This window comes from Elgaria multicarinata, chromosome 11 (genome assembly GCF_023053635.1).
Source record: "Elgaria multicarinata webbii isolate HBS135686 ecotype San Diego chromosome 11, rElgMul1.1.pri, whole genome shotgun sequence".
Classification (NCBI taxonomy): domain Eukaryota; kingdom Metazoa; phylum Chordata; class Lepidosauria; order Squamata; family Anguidae; genus Elgaria; species Elgaria multicarinata.
In genome coordinates this window covers 19,573,440-19,597,118 of record NC_086181.1, presented here as the reverse complement: position 1 = coordinate 19,597,118, position 23,679 = coordinate 19,573,440, and the positions used below count along the sequence as shown (strand labels likewise).

The 23,679-nt window shown below is 40.4% G+C and overlaps 2 protein-coding genes across 2 annotated transcripts; both read right to left on the bottom strand.

Moving 5' to 3' along the window:
* Window positions 1-492: 492 nt before the first annotated feature.
* On the bottom strand, window positions 493-3,591 carry LOC134406685 (olfactory receptor 10A7-like). The gene is made up of 2 exons (XM_063138201.1): window positions 3,535-3,591; window positions 493-1,446 (listed from the first exon to the last, which is right to left on the bottom strand). The coding sequence occupies exons 1-2, from the start codon at window positions 3,589-3,591 to the stop codon at window positions 493-495; spliced, it is 1,011 nt and encodes a 336-aa protein (XP_062994271.1).
* Window positions 3,592-11,840: 8,249 nt separating this feature from the next.
* Window positions 11,841-12,797, bottom strand: LOC134406550 (olfactory receptor 10A7-like). The gene has a single exon (XM_063138026.1). The coding sequence runs from the start codon at window positions 12,795-12,797 to the stop codon at window positions 11,841-11,843; it is 957 nt and encodes a 318-aa protein (XP_062994096.1).
* Window positions 12,798-23,679: the final 10,882 nt, after the last annotated feature.

Genomic DNA, 23,679 nt, shown 5'->3' with positions numbered 1-23,679 from the left:
AACAGCAGCTATGGGGATCCAAATCACACCCACAATGATGGTGGAGTGAGGTTCAATGTTTTTCCTCTCCACCTACCCCATGCCTCTGTACAACTTCACTCCCACAATGCTGCAGTTCCCCACAGCTGCTATTTCCCAAAATGTAAAGAAATGGGAGATCCATTCACAGATCTCCATAATCCCATCCAGTTTGGTCCTTACCCTTCTCCTCTTCTTGTTGACATACCTTGGTTGATTCAACCCATATGCAATACCAGGTTTATGTAAGTCACTGCTGATTTCCTCTTTTCCACCTACATCAGGATTTTACTAATCTGATACTTCATCTGCTTGGTTGGTCCCAATTCTTAAAGGCCTGTTTCATACAGCATAAGCCATATTCAGGTGACCCAAAGGAAAGAATGTTAAAATATCATACAAAGATTTTTATGCACTTCCTTAATTTCATGTTAATTGAAACACACACAAAAAGGTGACCAATATATCCCAGTGCTAAGGAAATTGAGCCACATTGACAGCTCTCCTGACAGTTCTATACAGGGCCTCCTTCATCTCTCTGTTTCTCAAACTGTATATTAGAGGATTGACCATGGGAGTTATGATGGTATAAAAAAGAGAGAAGGTTTGATGAAGCTCCTTCAGGGTGTTGGTTTTGGGAATCATGTAGACGCTGATCAGGGACCCAAAGAAAAGTGTCACTACAATGAGATGGGATGAACAAGTGGAGAAAGCCTTCTGCCTCATGGCTTTTGAACGGATCTGAAGGATATTGCTGATAATGTATATATATGAAATAAGGATAAGTAGAAAGGGAAGTATGGAATCCATGGCAGCCAAGATGAATGTTACAATTTCTACCATGTGGGTATTGCTGCAGGAAAGCTTTATCACTGGCTCTAGATCACAAAAGAAATGTTCAATTTCATGGGGCCCACAAAATGACAGCTGCAACTCTAGAGATGTTATGATGGTGTTACTTAGTAAACCACTTATCCAAGAGCCAACAATAAGCCAAAGGCAGAGCCTACCATTCATGAAAGTTGAGTAATACAGTGGTTTGCATATGGCCAAAAATCGATCATATGACATTGAAGCCAGGAGATAACATTCTGTAGATGCTAAGGCACCAAAGAAATAGTATTGTACAATGCAACGTTTAACAGAAATAGATCTATCTCCAGTCAAAAGACTAAAGAGTATCCGGGGAATGATAGTTGAAGTGTAGCAGATCTCCAGGCAGGACAAGCTCCCTAGGAAGGAGTACATGGGGGTGTGGAGATGCAGATCAGCCACAACTAGAATGACGATTAGGAGATTCCCAGCCATGGTCATCATATAGATGATAAGGAAGGCTAGGAAGAGAAGGACTTGCAGTTCTGGGTGATCACCAAATCCAAGAAGAATGAAGTTGGTAATGGCAGTTTGATTTGTTCTGCTTTGAATTTGCTGTAGGAAATTTTAAAAAATGCAGTAGAGAACGTATTTATAAAATACAGATTTTATGGAATATAATTTGCACACACAGTATGTTGAGTAGCATCCATTTTGTATCCACCACAATGCCCCAGACGTAACATTTTTCCGGAGCTTTGTGGCAGGGGTGGCAGTTGCCTGCCACACAAAAAGCTGAGGAATTTTCAGAGAAAATGCTTCATGGGAGCCTTCTTTTTCTAGGGAGAGTAAGAAAAGGAAAGATCACAGAAATTCTCCGAAACAAAATCTTTTGAAAATTTTCAGCTCAGCTCTAGTTTCAGATTTATATATTTTGCTTTGTTTTTAGAAGCATATATTTTAGAAGTATTGATATAGCACTGACCCATAATTTAGTGTTCCTCTAATTTGTAGGGAGGCTGAAAGACCAAAGAAAAGTGGGTGCATGAAGATAATTTGTAAACAATTACAGTATGTGAGACTACTGAACATGTGTTGATTGCCTTTATTCTGCACTTATGGACTCTTTGAGCTATTGTTCCAGAGAATCAATCTGCAACTATGTTCACACAAGCTTCTTAAGTCAAAATCCTATGAAGTCAATGAGATTTAAGTAGCCCAGTGAGCAAATCAGGTCCTACACTATTACTTTAAAATGGTTTATAATGGTATTGACAACTGTTGGGGCCCAAGACACACTCCACATACTGCTTTCAAACCATTTTCAATGTGTTTTATCATTCCTGGTGTAGATCTGGCCCAAAATTCTAGCTAGAGAGTTGAAGACCGACAATATCAATTATCTGCATTCTTTGCAATGTTTGACTGTGTTCAGCAAGCTTGGAGAGCAATGCTAGAAACAGCAGCCGTTGAAGACATTGCATGGAACTGGGGCAGAGACAGCTGTAAGGATGTCTTGCCATTTGCATTCTTGCCTTGGCACAATGGTTCAGGGGATGTTTCAACCAAGGCATTGGGGTGAAAGATCACTATCATTGCTCATCTTCAACACTCAGGCCATAAAGCTGTACCATAAACCTGTGGTGACACTGTAATCTTTTTGATGCCAGTTTAATACTGCCCTCCACTCCCAGACATTTAATGGCATATAATGGCGGTACTTATGCGAGTTGTGCTAAGTGGATCTATTGTTGAAATTGTTTATTGAACTTGTTTTTAGCTGTTGAAAATGCTTTTACTTTTGTATGTTAAAAGCTCAGACTATGCTTTATCAGAAAGTTATATTATATCTTGTAATATTGTTCATATTTTTGTTAAGTATTGTGAACCACCATTGGGTGGTACAGAAATGTAAATAAAATAATAATGACAATAAGGCTGCTTAAATCCTACTGACTTGAATAGAATGTAAGCAGCCTGTATGCAGCATTACAACCTCCTTCTCTAACGCAATGGATCCCAGAAACATTCCCTAAAAATAGAAGAGAAACCATTCTAATGCCATTTATGCATTTTTGGAGGCCACAGTTTTGCAAGATAAGCCAATCAAATCCATGTGTGGCAAAGCACCATTATGAAGTCTGAATAACTACATGGATATCTATTTGTTAAAGCATTGCATGCAAAATGCAATAAAGAGAGACATAACATTAAAAGATGTGGAATCTCTCCCTTTCAGCACATTTAATTTTGAAAGAAACTATCGGCATTCTCTTTTTACTGTTTCAGCCTGCTAGGACATAAAAATTGGTATGGCCACTGAAGGCTGAATAAAAAAAAAATGTTTATGGGCTGCCACTTCAGTTGGCCACCCTGAGGTTAGAAGAAAGCCCTGTTAGTTTACAAAACAACTACAACTGCAGCAACATGATTTGGGCCACAGCTAGACCTATGTTTTATCCTGGGATCATCCAGTGTTCGCCCCTGCCTGAGCACTGGATCCCCTGTGTGTCACCTAGGTGAACAGGTTTGACCCCTGGATGATCCAGGGATAAGCCTTAGGTCTAGCTATGGCCTTGGACACATAGCTTTCAAAGTAAGTGGTGCTATTATGGCAGCTTTGGTACAAGCCATTTGGTGTGATAACAGCCCCACAGACATATAAAAACAGGAGGGGAAAACTATTACATAAAATTGCTTTACCTCAAAGTTGATTTCATTAGGAGGATGAATACTGGGTATACTCCCTTCATTCCCCATTTCTGCATGTGGGAATCACTGCACACACAACCTCTTCTTCTGTGTCGTTTGTACACTTCCGGTCATTTGCCAAATAGCTCTCTGTTGACTGTTCTCTAGTAATTTCAGCTGCTGAGTATTAAAATGCCACTATCTCTCCTGAATCTTTTCTAAAAAATCTCTCACACTGAAAGCTAAATTATATCTTCAGTGTTTTCGCAATGTACAACATTAAATGCAGTACCGTTGGTGTTAAGCTTTTCACAGAAGATATGAGGAAAAAATGGCTTTTCTCAAGGGAGAAAACTAAGAGCATTTTTACCTCAGAGGAAATCTGCCTCTGCCACAGTTGGAAGGACTTAATACGTTGCAATTGGGGAAAAGCTAATCATCTTGCCAGAATCGAGCCCTGATGTATACAGGTTCTTCTATAATCTGAGGAGGCCCTCATGGGGAGGAGCAATGTTTGTGAAGAAGTTGCCCACTGAAGCCAGGAAGGGAGAGAATTCCAGAAGCCCAAAAGTCTTTATAAGGGAGGGAGGAGTCTTTCCAGATAGGGGCCTTGCATCTTGTTTTCCTTGGTTGGTTACTTACACACTTGAAGGGACTCGTGTCTTGTTATCCTTTGCTGACAAATAAAGGTTCACAAACTAGGCCACTGTGACTTCTGTGATAAATTATCTGATTGGCTAAATTGCTACAATAGACACCAATATGACATGCAAGGCTACATGTACACAGCATCCCTTTTCAGACCTTCCAGAAAAAGTGCAAATCTCAAGAGGCAGGGCCAGTGAGCTCTGGTGACACTGGCCACAGTCCTGCTTCTTCCTCCATCCATTTACTGTATGTGTGGTAGCAATGTGTGCATTACTCTAGTCCTTCACAGACTCCTGACAATGTGGATAAACACCATGAGTGCAAATTGACATATAATACAGCACACACAAAAATGTTCAGTTTTTCATGCTTTGTTAAGGGCTTTCCATGTTCTTTCAAGCTCCAACCTGGTGGGCAATTACAGCTGTTATGGGCCATAACTTAGCAGACATGTCATCTAGGTAATATGGATATGGTAAGATATTCTATGCTGTGGCTAGTTCCTATATCACCACTGCCTTGGAGCTGGATAGCTGTGGGTGGCAGATGGGTGAACCTAACACCCAGATCTGTTTGTTTACTGGAATAGACACTTGAAGTCTATTCAACTGAAGCTACCTTTCCATGTTACAAGTACACAACTGGCAACCAAATCTACTCCCCCCCCCAAAAAAAAAGAAATATAGGATTGGAAGGGACCTTTTTTGTTGTTATTGTTGTTGTTAGTTTAATTTGATTACATTTGTCAAGGCTATGCATTCATTCTATGATCTGGCAAGCTTGAAATTAAAAATGAGAAATCCATTGGAAAAAAGAAAGGAAGAGATATCATTTAAAAATACCGTATTTCTTCGATTCTAAGACACCATCAATTGTAAGACGCACACTAATTTCAGTACCACCAACAGAAAAAAAGCTTTGATTCTAAGAAATAATAAACAACCTGCGATTCTAAGATGCACCCCGTTTTTAGAGATGTTTATATGAAGAAAAAAGTACGTCTTAGAATCGAAGAAATACGGTAATAATCCAGGACAGCAGGCATTACTTTAAAGGTATATCTAGCTGCAATACATTTTTAATTATAGCTCTAGGTCAGATTCAGGGGGCTCAATCCTGATTGGAATCCTAGAGCACAAGTATGGAGGCACTAGCCCTCCACCATGGGGAAAATCCATATTGAAGACCTGCACTTCCAATTTCTGTTGCTAAAGAGTGATTAGTTTGTTTGTTGGATCACCAGTTTACAATAGAAATGTTAAGTGTGGGACCCAAAACCAGACTAGAGCCTTTATGGGAGTGCTGGGCAAGGATTTAAAGTTGCCCTGTTCAATTCCTTGCTATGCAAGCAAACACGGAGAGAGAATTGCACTGGAGGAGTCAATTAAGCAAATCAAGAGCAAAACACAGTTTTACCAGCAAACAAGTATCTTCTGGAGATAAATCAGGGTCATGCTCAAGATCAAGCACATGGGAAATCAGGGAAGTATAATCAGAATCCAGAATCAGCATCAGGCAGAAGTACAAATTCAATTATACTGCAATCCAAACACAAGTTAACGTTAGGCTACAAGAAGCACAGACTAAGAACCAATGATGTTTTCAGGAAAGTCCAAACAGAAAATGAAGAGTTGTATTCCCAGGGCTTCCTGAGCCCCACCCATGGCTCAGCTGGCATATATAAGAATCCTTGCTTCTGAGAAGTTCTTTGTTGGAGTTGGGTATTTCATCTTAAAGGAGCCTTACTGATCTGCCTCTTCAGGTAACAGCACTCTCTAGGACTGGGTGAACAGTTAGCCTCTGTCTCTGAAGCACAACTGCCCTCTTCTGGAAGGGTCAGACCTGTAGTCCTCTCCTCTGAGAGTCTCCTGACAAAGGTGGCTCCAAGGCTTCATCTGTTTGAGGGAGTTCTAGCTCCTCAGAAGAAAAGGAGGATCCTTTCAGTGGGGGCATGTAATAGTCCAGGACATGGGCAGCTGGGAGCACAGACTGAGTGCCAGAACCCAAGAGAGCAAAGGTGTACAAAGACTAACCCGCACACAAGCTGTTTAGGATAGAGCATTTACTGGTATAACCACAAAGTGGCATAGTCCAAAGAGCAGTCTGAGGTCAGGAACAAACAAGGCATGGCAGAGGCAAAAGCAAGAGCATACTCCAAAGAGCAGTCTGAGGTCAGGAACAAACAAGGCATCAGGAAACTAGGAACATGAGCCAAGCACCACAGGAACGATGTTGCTGTGGCAAATGCTGGAGTCACAATGTGGGTCTTAAATAGCCCTGACTCTAGCTGCACCGTATTACACTGGCATGAACTGCTGCTGGCCAGGGCCTGAGTTCTGCCAGCACTCTGCAACAGAGCAGCCCTTTGAGCTTGGGCCTGGATCCTGAAAGTACTCATCCCTAGTACCTGATCCTGACAGGGCATGACAAAAGTGATGTCTGTTTTGACACTAACTCATCATTTCGGTGTATAAGAATTCACACACCGGCATCTTTACATTTTTAAAACATACATATATTCCAACAAAGAATGGTTGTGATACATGTAGTTTAACACACACTGTGGATAATCATTTCAGGAAATTTAGCACTACTTTACAAATGTCCAGAATCCAGAAAGAATGTTGATTTAAAATAAATCCCAATGGCAAACATCTTGGATAGGCTTATAAACTTGTAAATTAAGGATAACTTATTTATTCATATATCTTCTGGTCCAAAAAGAATATTTTTCTTCTCTTCACACATATAAATCTTGGGGCCTGTAAATTTAGCAGCAGAAATGGCTCCTTGCAAGTGCACAGAAAATGCCAGTATGAGCTAAAAAAAACTATGGGCACATCTACACCAAGCAGGATATTCCACTATGAAACTGGTATATAAAAGGCAAGAGCCACACTACTGCTTTACAGTGGTATTGAAGTGCAGTGACAACTGTTGGGGCTCATTGACACATACCATATACCACTTACATACCGCTATACCCTGCTTGGTGTGTCTCCTGCCTCTTAAGTTCCGCTTTCATAGTGGAATAGCCTGCCTGGTGTAGATGAGGTCTGTGTGTCATATTATTTTAAAGAGACAATATCTCATAGGAAGGCATACTACTCTGTCTCCCAAACAAGACCCTACAGTTTTCAATTAAAAAATAAAAATCATTCCTTATATAGTCCTAGACTATGCTTTGTCACGGTAACTCTGAGAAAGCCAGATTTCAGAATGTCTTAACTTGGATCTTTAAAAAGGCCTCCTAATTGGTTCCTCAGTATAATTCAGTTTTCTCCAAGAAATTGACTCTGTAGGTATCATGACAATATTTCCATGTGTTTTCAAACCCTACTATAGCTGTTGTTACACAGGTGCTGTATGAAAAACAGCACAATTCATATTTTTTCCCCTAAAGAACACATAGGGGTGGGAAAACATACCCACAAGGCACAGGGGGCCTCACACCATCACTGCTGCCATCCATGCCCACTTGCTGGGCCACGTGAGCCACTTTTGAGGCTCAGTTTGGCCTGGTGAGCATTCACAAGGCCAAAATCACACACTTCCCCCTTCCTGTGTCAATGGCATCTCCCATTGAACACAACTGGGGAAAGAGAACAATTTGGGGGCATGGGCAGCTGCCAAGCACTTGCTTGGGCCTCACGAGTGCTTGCAAGAGGAGTGCCTGACTGAGTTTGAGGGGATGGACACAGACAGTCCACTGAGCTCCCAGACCTAGTCAGGTGCTTGTGATAACCCTAAGAACAGGAATAGAATTTGTTTGGCCTGGATCTGGCATAGACTCATGAAGAAGAAGTAGAAGTAGAAGTAGAAGTAGAAGTAGAAGTAGAAGTAGAAGTAGTAGATGGAGGAGGAGAAGAAGGAGGAGGAGGAGAAGAAGAAGAAGAAGAAGAAGAAGAAGAAGAAGAAGAAGAAGAAGAAGAAGAAGAAGAAGAAGAAGAAGTCCTCTTAACCTCATGTACCTCAAGGGGTTGTTGTGAGAATGAGAGGATAGCATTACACCACACAGAGGCCATAGCTAGACTTAAGGTTTATCCCTGGATCATCCAGGGGTCAAACCTGTTCATCTAGGTGACACACAACGGATCCAGTGCTCAGGCAGAGGCGAACCCTGGATGATCCCAGGATAAACCTTAGGTCTAGCTGTGGCCTGAGTTTCTTGGAGGAAGGGTGGATTAAAGATGAAGTAAACATTTATTTAATAGAATTGATTCAGAAACTACACTTAAACAACAGCATACACTTTTGAGTGATAAATACAAAAAACTTGGCTTTGTTATGTAAGATGCATTGTGACACAGCTTTTGCCACTTGCACAAAATGCTATATATAATTGAGAACCTCTTCTATTTGCATATTCTTATCTGGTATGTTCTGCACCACAACATGTTGTAAAAGGAAACTTTCAAATTAGAACCCAAGCGTCTAAGGCGTCATCTACCCCAAGCAGGATATTCCACTGTGAAAGCGGAATATAAAAGGCAGGAGCCACACCAAGCAGGATATAGCAGTATGAAAGTGATATATGGCATGTCTCAATGGGACCCAACAGTTGTCAGTGCATTTCGGCTCTTGCCTTTTATATACCATTTTCATCGTGGAATATCCTGCTCGGTGTAGATGTGCCCATAGTTTCTTAGCTTATACTTGCATTTTATATACCACTTTCAAAGTGGAATATCCTGCTTGGTGTAGATGTGCCCTAAGTTTCACAATTTTTTGAGGAAAGTGAACATTACTAGAAACGCAAATGTTTATCTTTTATTACATTAATCCCACATGCTGGATATTACAACATCTCAACATGAATATAGTTTTGGGGTTGGTTGGTTTGTTTTTAACAACAGTTGGTGAAACTACCATAATTTTAGAAATAACGATTAGAATTTTGTCCCCACAGCCATTGCTTCAATAAATGGTACTCACAAATAACTGACTAATGTGTCTCTTATGTGTGTGGGATTTGAATCTGGATTATAAACCTGATCATGGATATTTTTTCAGGTGCTCCCAGCCATAACAATACTAAGAGGCTCATGTTCTATACTTCCTAAAGCCCAGAATAGGAGTGCTCCTGTTTAGAGCTGGCAATAGGCCACATCATTTTCTTGTGGGTTCCTCTCATACAAAATTGGGTGGTCCAAAGTCTATCAGTTTGGCAGTGAATCAGGGACATCCATGGAGATGTTGAAGGTTCTGCATACTCAATTAACTCCCTAGGTGTGCAGTAGCATATGAATTTGTAAATTAAAAGGACAAGAAAAGGGGAAGAAGTAAAAACAATGTCCCAATAAAGACTGGACATGCGCAGTGACCTCCTAAATCAATGGAAAATTGGCAGCAGTTGGTTTATGGTTGGGGGGGGAACAAGTAGGGAGGAATTGCCCTATGTAAAAGCTCCTAAGACAGGATTGTGCAATTTGTGGCTCTCTAGATGTTTTGGCCTATAATTCCCAACAGCCCTAGCTAGCATATCCAATGGTAAGGGATGATGGAAGTCCATAAGTTCCACCCCTGTTTTAAGAGCATATCTAATGCTATGGAAGGGAAATTAGGATAGGAGCACTGCAATGCACACAAAGGCTGTGTTCTGACAATACAATAGTCAATGGTGGGGTAATAGTCAACTTCGTGGTTGATTTTGAGGGGGTACTCCCCACACAACATGATTATAATCAACCATGCTGTGGATTAAGGCCAGGGTCGAGCTGACTACTAGTCAATGGTGTGTTTGACTTGACACATCCTCTGCCCAATCTCCCCCATCATTGCTCCTGCTGAAATCCCAGCAGCCATTGCAAGTTCTGCTGGCTGGACTAGAGCGACAGCCATTGTTTTGGTTGCTCTTTCCAGGGGACTCCGTAGTTGCCAAAAATAAGCAACTGTGTGTGATGAAACAGTCAACAATGCCCGACAGACAACACGATAACCAACAGTTGTTCAAATAATCAACTCTGCACAGTTTTGGTTATTTGTGTTGGTTATTTCGGCTGAATAAACAATCGTGATGTGAAAAAGTTCTGACAGACAACACAATAACCAACCGTTGGCTATTTAACACACTGTTGGTTATCCTGTTGTCTGAACCCAGTCAAAGAGTTTTTAAATATTCCCCTTCAGCTATACAGGGACGTTTCAGGAGCTCCACAAACCTCCCATGCTGCATTATTAGAAATGAAGTGCTCACTGAACATGAACCTTTTAGCACTCCATTGGACAGTGGAAGGACATTTTAGCAAACTGAGAAAGAAAGAAAGAAAGAAAGAAAGAAAGAAAGAAAGAAAGAAAGAAAGAAAGAAAGAAAGATCTCTCCTTTTTCATTTCTTTTTTCCCTTCGGACCCGCACATTTGCAAGCTGTGAACTGGCTGGAGTCCTGAGTGGGATAACTCCTGTTGGGACAAGATGCGAATAAACCACAACATTTTATTGTGCACTCAATTCATTCAATCTGCATTTTAATTCATACTTTCCAAAGAAATATACAAATGGTTTATTTTGATGTTTGTCCTGTTCTGAAAGTTGTAATTCAGTTCTCTAATCAGAAAAACACATACAAAAATGTGCATATTAGGCAAAATCTTATGCAAAAATGTATACAATAGGAGAACTTCACAAAAACAAATGTGCATACATTTTTGAGATGACTTCTTTTAAAAAATTGCAAGCATGTTCCAATAAGACAAAAAGAAAATGAGTCTCAAAAATGAGAAAATGAGCACAACTGAAATTGAAATATTTTACCCATCACTAGTTATTATATCATCAGTGCCCAAGGTGATTTGTATTTCATTTTTAAAAGAATGGTTCACTGTCAAAGGAGAGATAGGCCATGGCTAGACCAGGTCTATACCCAAGGATCATCGCGGGTCATCCCTGTGCATCTAAATCACCCACAGGGGATCCCGGGAGCAGGCAGGGATGACCCCTCCATTTGTCTGGGATAAACCTTAGGTCTACCTAAAGCCTTAGAGTGCAATCCTATACATTTCTACTCAGCCATAGGTGTCATTGACTTCAATGGGTCTTACTCCGCGGACAGTGGGTATAGGATTGTGCTATTAATAATTTATTGGTGAGTTGGAATGGGTGAATCTTGTTTTGTGGGGTTTGTCCACAATTCTGTTCTATTTCTAAAATAATCTGCAATGTTTTGTTTTAATGCTTTCAAGACAGGTATTTAAATTTGCATCTTAACAGGTATTTAAATTGGTATTTACCTCTCAAAATATGTGTTTTAATATATATTTTGATATATTTCACCTGTTGTGAACATCATGGCAGAAGTCTGAAGTCTGGTGGACAGCTAATTTTTTATATGCATCTTAGGAAGCGAGGTACAGACTGTTGGGCAGTATCCAACACTGCCTTCTAACCTCTGCTGATTATGTTGTGCTAGAAGGACCTACCACCAGTGCAACAGGAAGCTCCACTTACCTGTTCTGTTCTGGAACTGTCTATTTCAACTCATGTCTGGTTGCTTTAGGAAGAACTACTAGATTTCCATTGCATTAGTGGTGGGTCCCACAAGTGCAGAGAGAGCACTGGACACTGCTCTAGGAAATTTGATTCAGGAATTCCTAAAGATCACATTCATCAAACAACTCTATCAATGACAATCCCTTTCTCAGCATTTCACCAGATCCATTAAGATATCACAAGGCTATGAAATTCTGTTGCTGAATTTCCGGGCAGATCGGAAAAGAGCCTCCTTCACTTCTCTGTTTCTCAAACTGTATATGAGGGGGTTGAGTGTGGGTGTCAGGGCAGTGTAGAACAGAGAGAAGATTTTGTGTAGTTCCTTCAGTGTTTCTGTTTCAGGGACAATATAGACAAGGAATATTGACCCATAGAACAATGTCACAACAATCAGGTGGGAAGAGCAGGTGGAGAAGGCCTTCTGCTGTGCAGTTTTGGATTTAATTCGTAAGACAGTGAGAAGAATGCAGACATAGGAGGACAAAGTTAGCAGAAAAGGGGGCCCTGTTCCCATAATGCCGAGAATGAAAGTTGCAAGTTTTACTAAGTGTGTATTGCTACAGGAGAGGTTTGCCACAGGATATACATCACAAAAGAAATGGTTGATTTCATTGGGTCCACAGAATGTCAGCTCCAGCATAAAAGAGGTTATTATAGTGTTGGTTAGCAGGCCGCTCATCCAAGATGTGAATACCAATTGGAGGCAGAGCCTACCATTCATAAGAGATGTATAATGCAGAGGTTTGCAAATGGCCAAATAACGATCATAAGACATCATTGCCAGCAGATAGCATTCAGTAGCTGCACAGAAACCAAAGAAATAGTATTGTGTGATGCATCCCTTAATAGATATGGATCTATTCCCAGTTAGGAAACTAGCCAGCATCCTGGGAAGGATGGTTGAAATGTAGCAGGTCTCCAAACAGGATAAGTTTAGGAGGAAGAAATACATGGGGGTATGCAGATGTTGGTCCACCACAACTAGTAAAACGATGAGAAGGTTCCCCACAATTGACAAAGCATAGATAGCTAGAAAAAAAATGAAGAGGATAATTCTCAATTCAAAGCCGTTGCCAAATCCCAAAAGGATGAATGATGTAGGTCTTGACTGATTTCCCTCCATATCTGTTTGTTGGTCCATATGGAGGTCATTCTGAAATACAATTTGAAGAATGTTAATGAGCTAGCTGACTTCATTTCTCCTTCCCCATTGATGCTTGAAGCAAACATTGGTATAGGGAGTTTTTGTTTCAAACTAAAAATAACAATGTGGCAAAGCATTCAATCATGGGGAATTGAAGAATTCTGTCATAGATTCAAATGCGTACAGATGTCTATGGATTCTGAAAAGAAGTTGGGGGTTTCCCCAAGTCCATGAAATTCCACAGACATGAAGAACTCACAGACATGAAGAATTGACTTGTGGTGTGTCTGTGAATTTGCATCAGCGCTAATGCAAATTAACCCAAATGCAATTTTGTGAAAATACAATGATATTCCAGTTCAGAAAAATCCGATTTCATTAATTTGTAGATGATGAAAGGAAGGACGCCTGACAATCCATGAAACACAGATGGAATGGGGTTAAGAAAAGCCCTGTACATCCCTACTCACTTCTTGAAATAAGCACTGGGAAGGGATGATTTGTGGAGGTGAAGAAGCTGAGAAGAATTGTGCTTAACCCTCTCATAGCTCCTGCTTTTTCCTTTGTCACTTCCACGAACCAGCAACTTTCCCCCCAGCTGTGGTTACAGACCTGTGTTACTGCCCTTCCCACTAGGGGTGCTAATGGAATTCACCTCCATTTAATTCCTCACCAGATTTTGCAAAACACTTTCCTGATCAGAACTTGGCATGGCAGAATGTGGTTGGAACCCAGAGCCTTTTGGGTTTTTTTCTGGAGGAAAGCTAAAATGCTAAAATGTTGATAGACTGTTTTATCATATACACACACACACACTTTATGTGTTGTTGTGTAATGTTGCACCATTCTGCAATTTCATAGCACTGGTCCCCCTCTCTCAATTTCACAACTTTAAAAGCTGGGGGGGTTAAAACAGATGATTCTTCCCAAATTCTCTTAATTTAAGATTTTACAAAAATATAAATCCACCGAAGGAAATTGCTATATAAAAAGCAGGAGCCACACTACTGCTTTATAGTGGTATTTAAGTGCACTGACAGCTGTTGAGGCCCATTGACACATACCATATGCCACTTTCATACCACTTTTATAGTGTTATATCCTGCTTGGTGTAGATGTGTCATAGGCCCCAACAGTTGTCAGTGCATTTCAGTACCACTGTAAAGCAGTAGTGTGGCTCCTGCCTTTTATATACCGCTTTCATACTGCTTTCATAGTGCAATATCCTGCTTGGTGTAGATGAGCCCAATGTTAATTGTATCATGATTGCCTCCCTCTAAACTAGAAGGTCCTAACTGCTAAATAATTTCTTTGCACGGAAAATACTTCAGAAAACTGACCATGTGAAGAAATCTTGCTGACCACAGACAGGGAGGGTGTTCCAGGGACCCCCAAGCTATACTTTAGGAAGGAAACTGAGGACCAAACAAGACACAGTGACATTCTGTGAATGCATTTTTAGGAGTAAATTTCAGGTGCAGGTGGCCTGATTTGGATTGGGACCATGCTGTGGATGCACAGTACTGTTAACCCTTTGCACCCCCTACTGTAGTTCTGATCCGTATCAGTAAACCCTGTGCTGATTATTTTCATTGGAGGGGGGGGGGACTCAAATTCATTCTAATAACACACAATATTATTAGAAGCACATATGCAGAAAGGAAAGACTTAGCGGAGACCATTCAGGAGAGAGGCAGGGACAGAAAGGGGAAGAGGTTTACTGGTAACTAGGAATGAAAGCGAAATTTGTTCAGTATAATTTTTGATATGAACTTACCCAGTTCATACCTTTCGAACCCATACAAGAAATGGAACACAGTTGAACACTGAAATCTAGAATTCTGGGATATGGTTTAGAACTCAACAAAATGTGGACAAGAATGCATTGCATTAAGGAAAAGTGCACATAAAATGCTTATATTAGGGGAAAAGATAACACAAAATGCATTCTATTACAGAAACTTGCTTGGAAAAAGTGTACACACTAGGAAAAGTGCCTATGAAAATACATATAATATGAGAAATCCACATGAGTATGCTTACTGTATGCTTACGATGATGCTGACGATGAGAGCTCCGGCTATTGGGCGGTATAGAAATGTAATAAATAAATAAATAAATAAATACTGATTTTCATGCAGGGCTCATCTACACCAAGCAGGATATTCCACTATGAAAGTGGCATGAAAGAGGTATATAAAAGGCAGGAGCCACACTACTGCTTTATAGTGGTACTGAAGTGCACTAACAACTGTTGGGGCCCATGACACATCTGCACCAAGCAGGGCAGAACACAATGAAAATGGTATGAAAGCGGTATATGGTATGTGTCAATGGGCCCCAACAGTTCTCAGTGCACTTCAATACTGCTATAAAGCAGTAGTGTGGCCCCTGCCGTTTATATACTGCTTTCATAGTGGAATATCCTGTTTGGTGTAGATGAGCTCGCAGACTCCCCCCGTCTATACCCACCCCAAAAATAATAAACAGATGTGTCCATGGGATGAAACAAACAGACAGGAAAAAGAGAAACTGATCAAAACTTAAATTGACAGATTTGCCCATTCCTTGGCCAGATCTACTGGTTGTGCCAAATCATTATGAATGTGGAATAAAAAGCAGGAAATAACATTATGAAAGTGCTATATGTAATGCGGATTGTGCCCCAACAGTTATCAGTACACTTCAATACCGCTATAAAATAGTAGTGTCGATCTGCCCCTAGTCGTGACTAGAAATCCTGAGTCCCTCTCCCTAAACTCCCTAAACCACACCTTTTGAAAGGTTTCACCACACTCGATGAGAATAAAAATGAAATTTTCAAAAATGGGAACAGGTCATACTGAGTTATGTATCAAACCAGTCATATTCTCTGCATTGAACATGGGTATGCCTAGACTGTTGCAAAACTGGCCAAAAAAAACCCACCTTCCCCCCTCCCCCGATGGTTAATAGAGAGATTAGACAATCGTAGAGCAAGCTTCATATGTAGACATCACATTTTCCACCAGAACATGTTCAAACAAAGAAGTTGTCCTGAAAAACTTTCCCTTATGTTAAGTTAATGGAGCTGTGCATGAAAATAGGCAGCTGTGCTCAGTGAATGGCCATGGCTAGACCAGGCCTATATCCTGGGATTGTCCCAGGATCATCCCTGTGCATCCAAATGACACACAGGGGATCCCGGGAGCAGGCAGGGATGACCCCTCCATTTGCCTGGGATAATCCTTAGGTCTTGCTAAGGCCAATGTCTGCTAGCTTTACAGATTGTAATTTTTCAAAATGAACTTCAAAAGAGTTGATTTGGACTGAAGCCCCAGTACCAGAATCTGTGCATAACCTGATCTGTACTGCATTTTTAACTTGCCTTTTGTAAAAAAAGATGAAATATTGGTTATAGTACTGAGACTTAAGCCGATACAGCCAAATTGACCTAAATAGTAGTAATTGGAGTAGTGGGATTGAAATTTGAGATGGCTTCTTGACATTACTGATTTCTGAAATCTCTGTAAGATTTCCTAGATCCACAGTGCATTTATGAAATCCAAAATATTGATCAATTGACAGTTTTACTTTCGTTCCAAGCATCTAGCCTCAGGGATGTATTTCATGCATCCCAAAATTTTGCTCCTGGTATTCTAAAAATTCTAAAATTAATTGGCCCAGTACAAGATATAATTTCATTTGCTGTATGCATATCTGCCAGGTCTACTATTTCCCACACAAGCGCAACAGAAAGAGGAATGCAGATTCTGCGAATTCTGTTATGTTCTGTCTGTCCAAACAGAGATTCAATCCGTCAGACTTGCTAAGCTCTGCTCCATTTCCAATCAGCTACTCCCACAAATTACCAAAAAAGTGTACTTGGTATGCATATGAAACATTTACAACTCACATGGATAAAAAATGAAATATCCTGTCCCAAATGCCTCACATGGGACAAGAGACTAATATGATAGACACAGAAATATATTTACCTCTAAAATGACTGTATTCCGAGGTGGATTCTTTAATATGTTCCAGTCATCTTCCATCCCGAGGATGTAAGTTTATCTCCTGTGTCTTCTCTGTGTCCAAACTTTTGTTTTAGATGGTGGTTCTGGAGTCTTGCTTAGTAGTGCTTCATTTCAGTAGCAAATACCAAACACTAAATGATCAATTACAAACTATTTCTAGAGATGGATATTTGAAATGACTGGGAAAAAGAATTTAGCAGTTACTCTACATTTGGTTTCATGTGTTAATAACAGCAGTGCTAATAAAATCCATCCTTTCTCTCTTGGGGCTGCAGATGAGGGAGGGGGGAAAGTGAAGAAGAAAATCTCTAACTTTAGAGACTTTCTTTTTGTCTCAGCTGGCAAGGGTTGCATTTCTGAAATCTTGAGAACAAGTTCAACCACTTTAAATAGATAGTAATAATATTACCAACCAAATGGCTCAGAAAACAGTATCATATTTAGAACCTCATAGCATTTTGTAAACCATTTAAGCATATGGCTACAGTTTTCCAATCATATGAATTTCATTAAAATCACAGAATGTTTGAGATATCCACCATTTATGGGATTCAAAATACTGAATGCAAATCTCAAGGTCTGATATGGAAATTAAAACAATTATTTCAGAATACCCTAAAACCTAGCTATTGAGACAAATCATATCAGCTCCTGCCCACACTACTCTCCCAAGATCTGTCAACTTTATCATTTGCATACATTTCTATACTCAAGTAATCTGGTCATTGTAACCTCTCTGTAAATTATGGAAGATAGCTCTTGCTGGGAGGAGGTGCGGAATCCCTTTTATAATTCAGAGACAGAGAAAAATTATTCCCTGCAAATGTAATAATGAGGGAAACTTTTCACAATTATACTTTCATCTCCTAACAAATTAATTGTGTGCTAAATTGACAATGTGAAAGGAAGATGCCAAGAATTCTGGGAGTTATGCCAAGCATCTAAAACTATTTTTAGCATAGCAAGTCCCATTACAAACAAGCAGGATAAACTTTCTCAAACAGGCAAAGTTACATGGTAACTCATGCTTGTAAGAATTCACTATATTCCTCACAAGTAATTTCTGTTAATTGCCAATCTAGTTCTGGCAAGGCTTGCATACTTGAACATAGAGACCTATGAAATATACATTTCAGATTGTTTTTCATCAGGAATTACACACTTCACACCTTCCAGATTGAACATGGACTCAGATGCAATCTGCGGTTGAAGTCCATACATCTCTGAGCTTGCAATATGATTTGCAGACCCTCCCCCAAGCCCCCTCCTGTGTTCAACAACATGTGTATATTTGAAAAATGTGCATAGAAGAAATACTGTTGTTGTTGTTGTAGTAGTTGTTGTTTTTAAAGTGCACTAATATACTTTAAACAGTGAGGGCAGAATGCACACATTCCAAAGATGTGCATAATTGATGCATACCTTTGGAAAAAATACACATACACACACAAATGCATGGATTTTCATGCAAAAATAAAATAAAAGAAAGCTTGCAATCTCATATGAACATGACTTTGAATGAGCTTTTGAGATGGAATGTGGAGAAATTTGGCAACATGGAGTTTTGCTGATTCGCACATCCATCCTTGAGCACTGGAGTTAAAATAAAGAAGCCATGTACATTGATGGTGCTATATAAATAAATAATAATAATAATAATAATAATAATAATAATAATAATAATAAGTAGTTGCAGACTTTGCTTGATCGAAATCAGGATTTGGCAAGCTGCACTCCCTCCAGATGTTGTTGGACTATAGCTCCCATCAGCCCCAGCCAGTATGGTCAATGGTCAGGGATGATGGAAGTTGTAGTCTAGAGTGCCGCAGGTTCAGCACTCCTGATCTAAAGCATGTAGGCTACAAATTTGTGAGCCACCAGCCACTCTCCATTTATTGTGTACCATATGGTTTTGTTAGGGCAACCACATGGAAAGGAGGACAGGGCTCCTGTGTCTTTAACATTTCTATAGAAAAGGGAATTTCAGCAGGTGTCATTGTTATGCATGCAGCACCTGGTGAAATTCCCTCTTCATCGTAACAGTTAAAGCTGCAGGTGCCCTGTCCTCCTTTACATGTGGTTGCCCTAGTTTTGTACCATAGGATTATCCTTCCAAGGGCAACTATAAAAGATAAACACAAAGGCTGTGTTCAGACAACACAATAGTCAATGGTGGGTTAATAGTAAAGTCCACTGTTGATTATCAAGGGTAATCCATCATGGTGTGGATTAAGGCCAGGGTCGATTTGGCTATTTGTCAATGGAGTGCTTTATTGACACATCCCACACCCTCTTCCCCCTCAGTCCTCCCATTGGCATCCCATCAGCCATTGTGAGCTCTGCCAGATAGTCTAGAGAGGCAGTCACTGCTTTGGTTGCTCTTGCCAGGGGACTCTGCAGTCACTGAAAATAACTGTGTGCAATGAATTAGTCCATGGTGCTTGACAGATGACACAATACCCAATGGTTGTTCAAATAATTGTTCAAATAATCAACTCTGCACAGTGTTGATTATTTATGTTGGTTAATTCAGCCGAATAACCAATCATGGTGTGATAAGTCCAGACAGATGTGAATGTGCAGAAAGAGAGGAATCCTCATGAAAAAACAGGTGGGAGGACCCGGTAAAAGTAGTGGAGTCTGACCAGTAGATAGATGCAGACCAATAAATTCATGTATGTAAAAATATCTACAATTGTACTGGAAACCAGACTATATGACATCAAATACATACAATAAGAGTCATATTATAGATTTATGAATGCATGAACTATCAATACAAAAACTTTCAATAGCACTTTCAAAAGCCACTGAGAGATCAAGAAGAAGTAGCAGAATTACACTCCCTCTGTCTCTCTCCCAAAGAAGATTATCCATCAGTGTGACCAAGGCCAATTACATCCCAAAACCAGGCCTGAATCCAGACTGGAATGGATCAGATAATCAGCTTCATCCAAGAGAGCCTGCATTTGAGATGCCACCACTCCCCTGAGCACCTTGCTCAAAAATGGGGTATTTGTGACAAGTAATAGATAAATCTCCTTCAAGGCAGCAGGGACCAACCCATCACACAGTGGTGCATTCACTACTCCCCTGATCCATCTAGTCATACACACACACACACACCGCAGCTAGCTCAAATAAGCCATCAGGGTTAAGAGAGTATTTTTTCTGGGTTTCAGTCAGAACCAGTCAGAATTCTAGAGGTCCTGAATCTTAGATTGGATTCAGCACCTTGGATAGCTGCTTTAGAAAAGCCACCAGCATCCACTGCTGAATAAAAAGCCACCAGCATCTACTGCACTGGCTGAACTTGAAACCAGAAACCTCTGATTCATAAGCATTCTAAGGGGAGGGGCGTTAACAGCAATGTGTGAGGAGAAAGAGTGTTCCAGCTCCACCCTATCTTAATGAAATCATAATGAAAATCACCCATCTCTCTCTCTCTCTCTCTCTCTCTCTCTCTCTCTCTCTCTCTCTCTCTCTCTCTCTCTGTGTGTGTGTGTGTGTGTGTTAGGGTGCATTTTGCCAGCAAAATACACATTTCTAAACATGTTTTCTCTCAAAATTGGCACATTTTGATACTTTTTTGAGATGAGAGATCTGGGTTGGGCAAATTGACTGGATAGCTATGTTTCAGGAAAGGAAAGGGACCTCTCACGCAAGCACTGAGTCATTACTGACTCTTGGAGGGATGCCAGCTTTCGCTGACGTTTTCTTGGCAGGCCTTATAGCAGGGTGGTTTGCCGTTGCCTTCCCCGGCCGTTATTACCTTTCCCCCAGCTAACTGGGTACTCATTTTACCGACCTCGGGAGGATGGAAGGCTGAGTCGACCCGAGCCAGCTGCCTGAAACCAGCTTCCGCTGGGATCGAACTCAGGCCGTGGGGAGAGCTTCAGCTGCAGAAACTGCTGCTTTACCGCTCTGCGCCACACGAGGCTCTGGCTATGTTTCAACCCACACATTAATCAAGGAGATACAGATCAAGTCAGAATTTACAAAGTTGAAATTCCTGAAGCATCCCCACTCATAATGAATAGGATTCTTTAAAGTTACAATCCATTTGCTTTATTCAATTACAGGAAATGTAGATTACCACAAACGGCCCATGGATTCTTTTTCTACTATACAGAATTTCAAAAATTTAGGGTAAGTTGAAGGAGTTATTTGCATACAACACTAGTTCCTTGCATTGGTTTTTATGATGGGGACAGCTAAAAAAAAATCTGCTAAAGTAATTACAAAGATCACCACTAGGAAGCTTCAATGATATCAGTGGACAACCAGCGTCACACATTTCATACTCATTATTAATTTTAAGCTGTGAAGACCTGAAAAGAATTTTGAATGTCTGAACCATCTTTTTGAAGAGCTAAGTTTTATTTTTCACTAGACAGTAAAGTAGTCCCATGGAGCAAGAAATAATATCATCGGCATTTCCTGTGGGGCTTCCTTTGGAGGCCAGTTGCAACATAAATGTTTTTCAGATAGCCAATCAGCAGCATGTCCACAGGGGCAGTTCTTTTAAGCTTTTATGAGAGGTACTTTAATTCTGCAACAGAGAATGTTCCAATTAGCTTGGAGGCCATTGTTTTCCCTTCACCTTTTTTGAGAAACCCTCTCTTACTGATGCTTAATCCTGGAACATCACTCACTCTAACAGTGAATAACTGCAGGTAAGTGCTGATCCCATATGCTGATATCCTTTGTATAAGGTTCCCAATCAAATTAGCAAATAGCAAAGTATAGATGCTGATCTTAGGGACACGTTATATATTTTTGTTAGATGATCTGCAATTTCACATTTGAGTTCTTTAAGGATGGGTACCATCTGGGCCTGGTGATTTATGAGATTTATATTTGTCAATAAGGTTAAGAACTTCTCCTTTTTATCACCAATATTTGCCTAAATTCTTCTCCCTGAAAACATCAGTCCAAGCATAGGTATCTCTGTCTTACATCTTCTCCAGTGAAGACAGATGAAATGAATTCTTTCACCTTCTCTGCAATCTCCCTTTCCTCCTTTAGTGCTTCTTTAATTTCATTGCCATGCAACAGTCCAACTGTCTCCCTCATTGGTTGCCTGCTTCAGATATATTTAAATAATTGTTTACTGTTAGTTAGGGAGACCATATGGAAAGGAGGACAGGGCTCCTGTATCTTTAACAGTTGCATGGAAAAGGAAATTTCAGCAGGTGTCATCATTTGTATGCATGCCACACCTGGTGAAATTTCCTCTTCATGACAACAGTTTAAGCTGCAGGAGCTATACTGCAGCTATACTGTGACCAGATTTAAAAGAGGGCAGGGCACCTGCAGCTTTAACTGATGTGATAAAGAGGGAATTTCACCAGATTCTCCATATATACAAATGACATCTGCTGAAATTCCCTTTTCAATACAATTGTTAAAGATACAAGAACCCTGTCCTCCTTTTCATATGGGCAGCATAACAATGAGTGGCTTTTAGTAGGCCTCTCACACACCTTAATTGGTAGCAAGCCAGTACAGCCACAGCTGTTTGGCCTATGTGAAGTGACCTCATCCTTTGAGATAAGGATGTTGTTCTTTTTTCCCATGAGAAGCAAAAGAGAAGCTTGCAAGCTGTGAAGCTTAGAAGTGACACCTTAAAAATCCAGCAGGCTGGTTTTGATCTTTGGTCTTGCTCCAAGGGGGGAGCAATGTGCACTACCAGTAGGGAGAAATCTGTTGTTCCATGAGGTGGTGTCCTGTATGCTTTGGGAACCCCTGTAAAAAATCAGCAGAGACAGAGGACTGTTCTGATCTGCTGAAGGGATGTGTGTGCTATCTTTGCTTTGCTTTTTGTATCCATTTATCATCTGTGTGTAATCAATAAACTGTTAAATTGATCCATTTGTGAGTTTGTCTCACTTCGGCAACCCACAAATGTAGTTTGACTTTGACCTGACAAGATCAGCAAACCCAGACTAAGGCCGGGATGGGGGATTTTTGCAGGGTGGTTTGATCTCCTTGGAGAAGCCTGGTAAAACTGATGAAACAGAAATCCACAAAATTCTCTAATATCCATTTTCACTCGGATCAGACAAAGATAATTCAGCCACTACCTCTTGAATGTATGTATATTGCAGGTAATTTCCAATTGGCTTCAGAGAGTTGCAGATCTAAGCAGGATTATGATAACACTGAAAGTTGCCAACAGGTGTAGTAAGCAAAATCTGTTAGGTAGACTAAAGAAGCCTCATAACCCTATTTTAGTCACTCCAGAAATCAATGGTGTTTCTGCGGGCTCATCTACACCATGCAGTATATTGCACTATGAAAGTGGTATGAAGGTGGTATATAAAAGGCAGGAGCCACACCAAGTAGGATATAGCAGTATGAAAACAGTGTATGGTATTTGTCAATAGGCCCCAACAGTTGTCAGTGCACTTCAATACTGCTATAAAGCAGTAGTGTGGCTCCTGTCTTTTTACATACCACTTTCATAGTGCAATATCCTGCTTGGTGTAGATGAGGCCCCAGTCTCAGATTCTACAAGGACAATAAATGGGAATGGAAGAGCTCCTTATTGGGTAAATCATTGAAATCAAAATTACCTATGCAGCTGAAATAAAGTAAGTGTGTGTGTGTGTGTGTGTGTGTGTGTGTGTGTGTGTGTGTATTTACACACATATGACTTGGTGAACGTCTCAAAATGAAAACAGATAAATTAGTGATGTTTTGTAATCTCAAATTTCCCAAGTACATGTTAGCAAAAAGGTCTTTTTGGATAAGTCAACTCATCATTCTCTACACACTTAGAACATATAAGACTTGGTTGATACCTCTATATTAAATTCAATGTCCTTCTGATTTTATTCTAGGATTAGTGTGATTTGCAC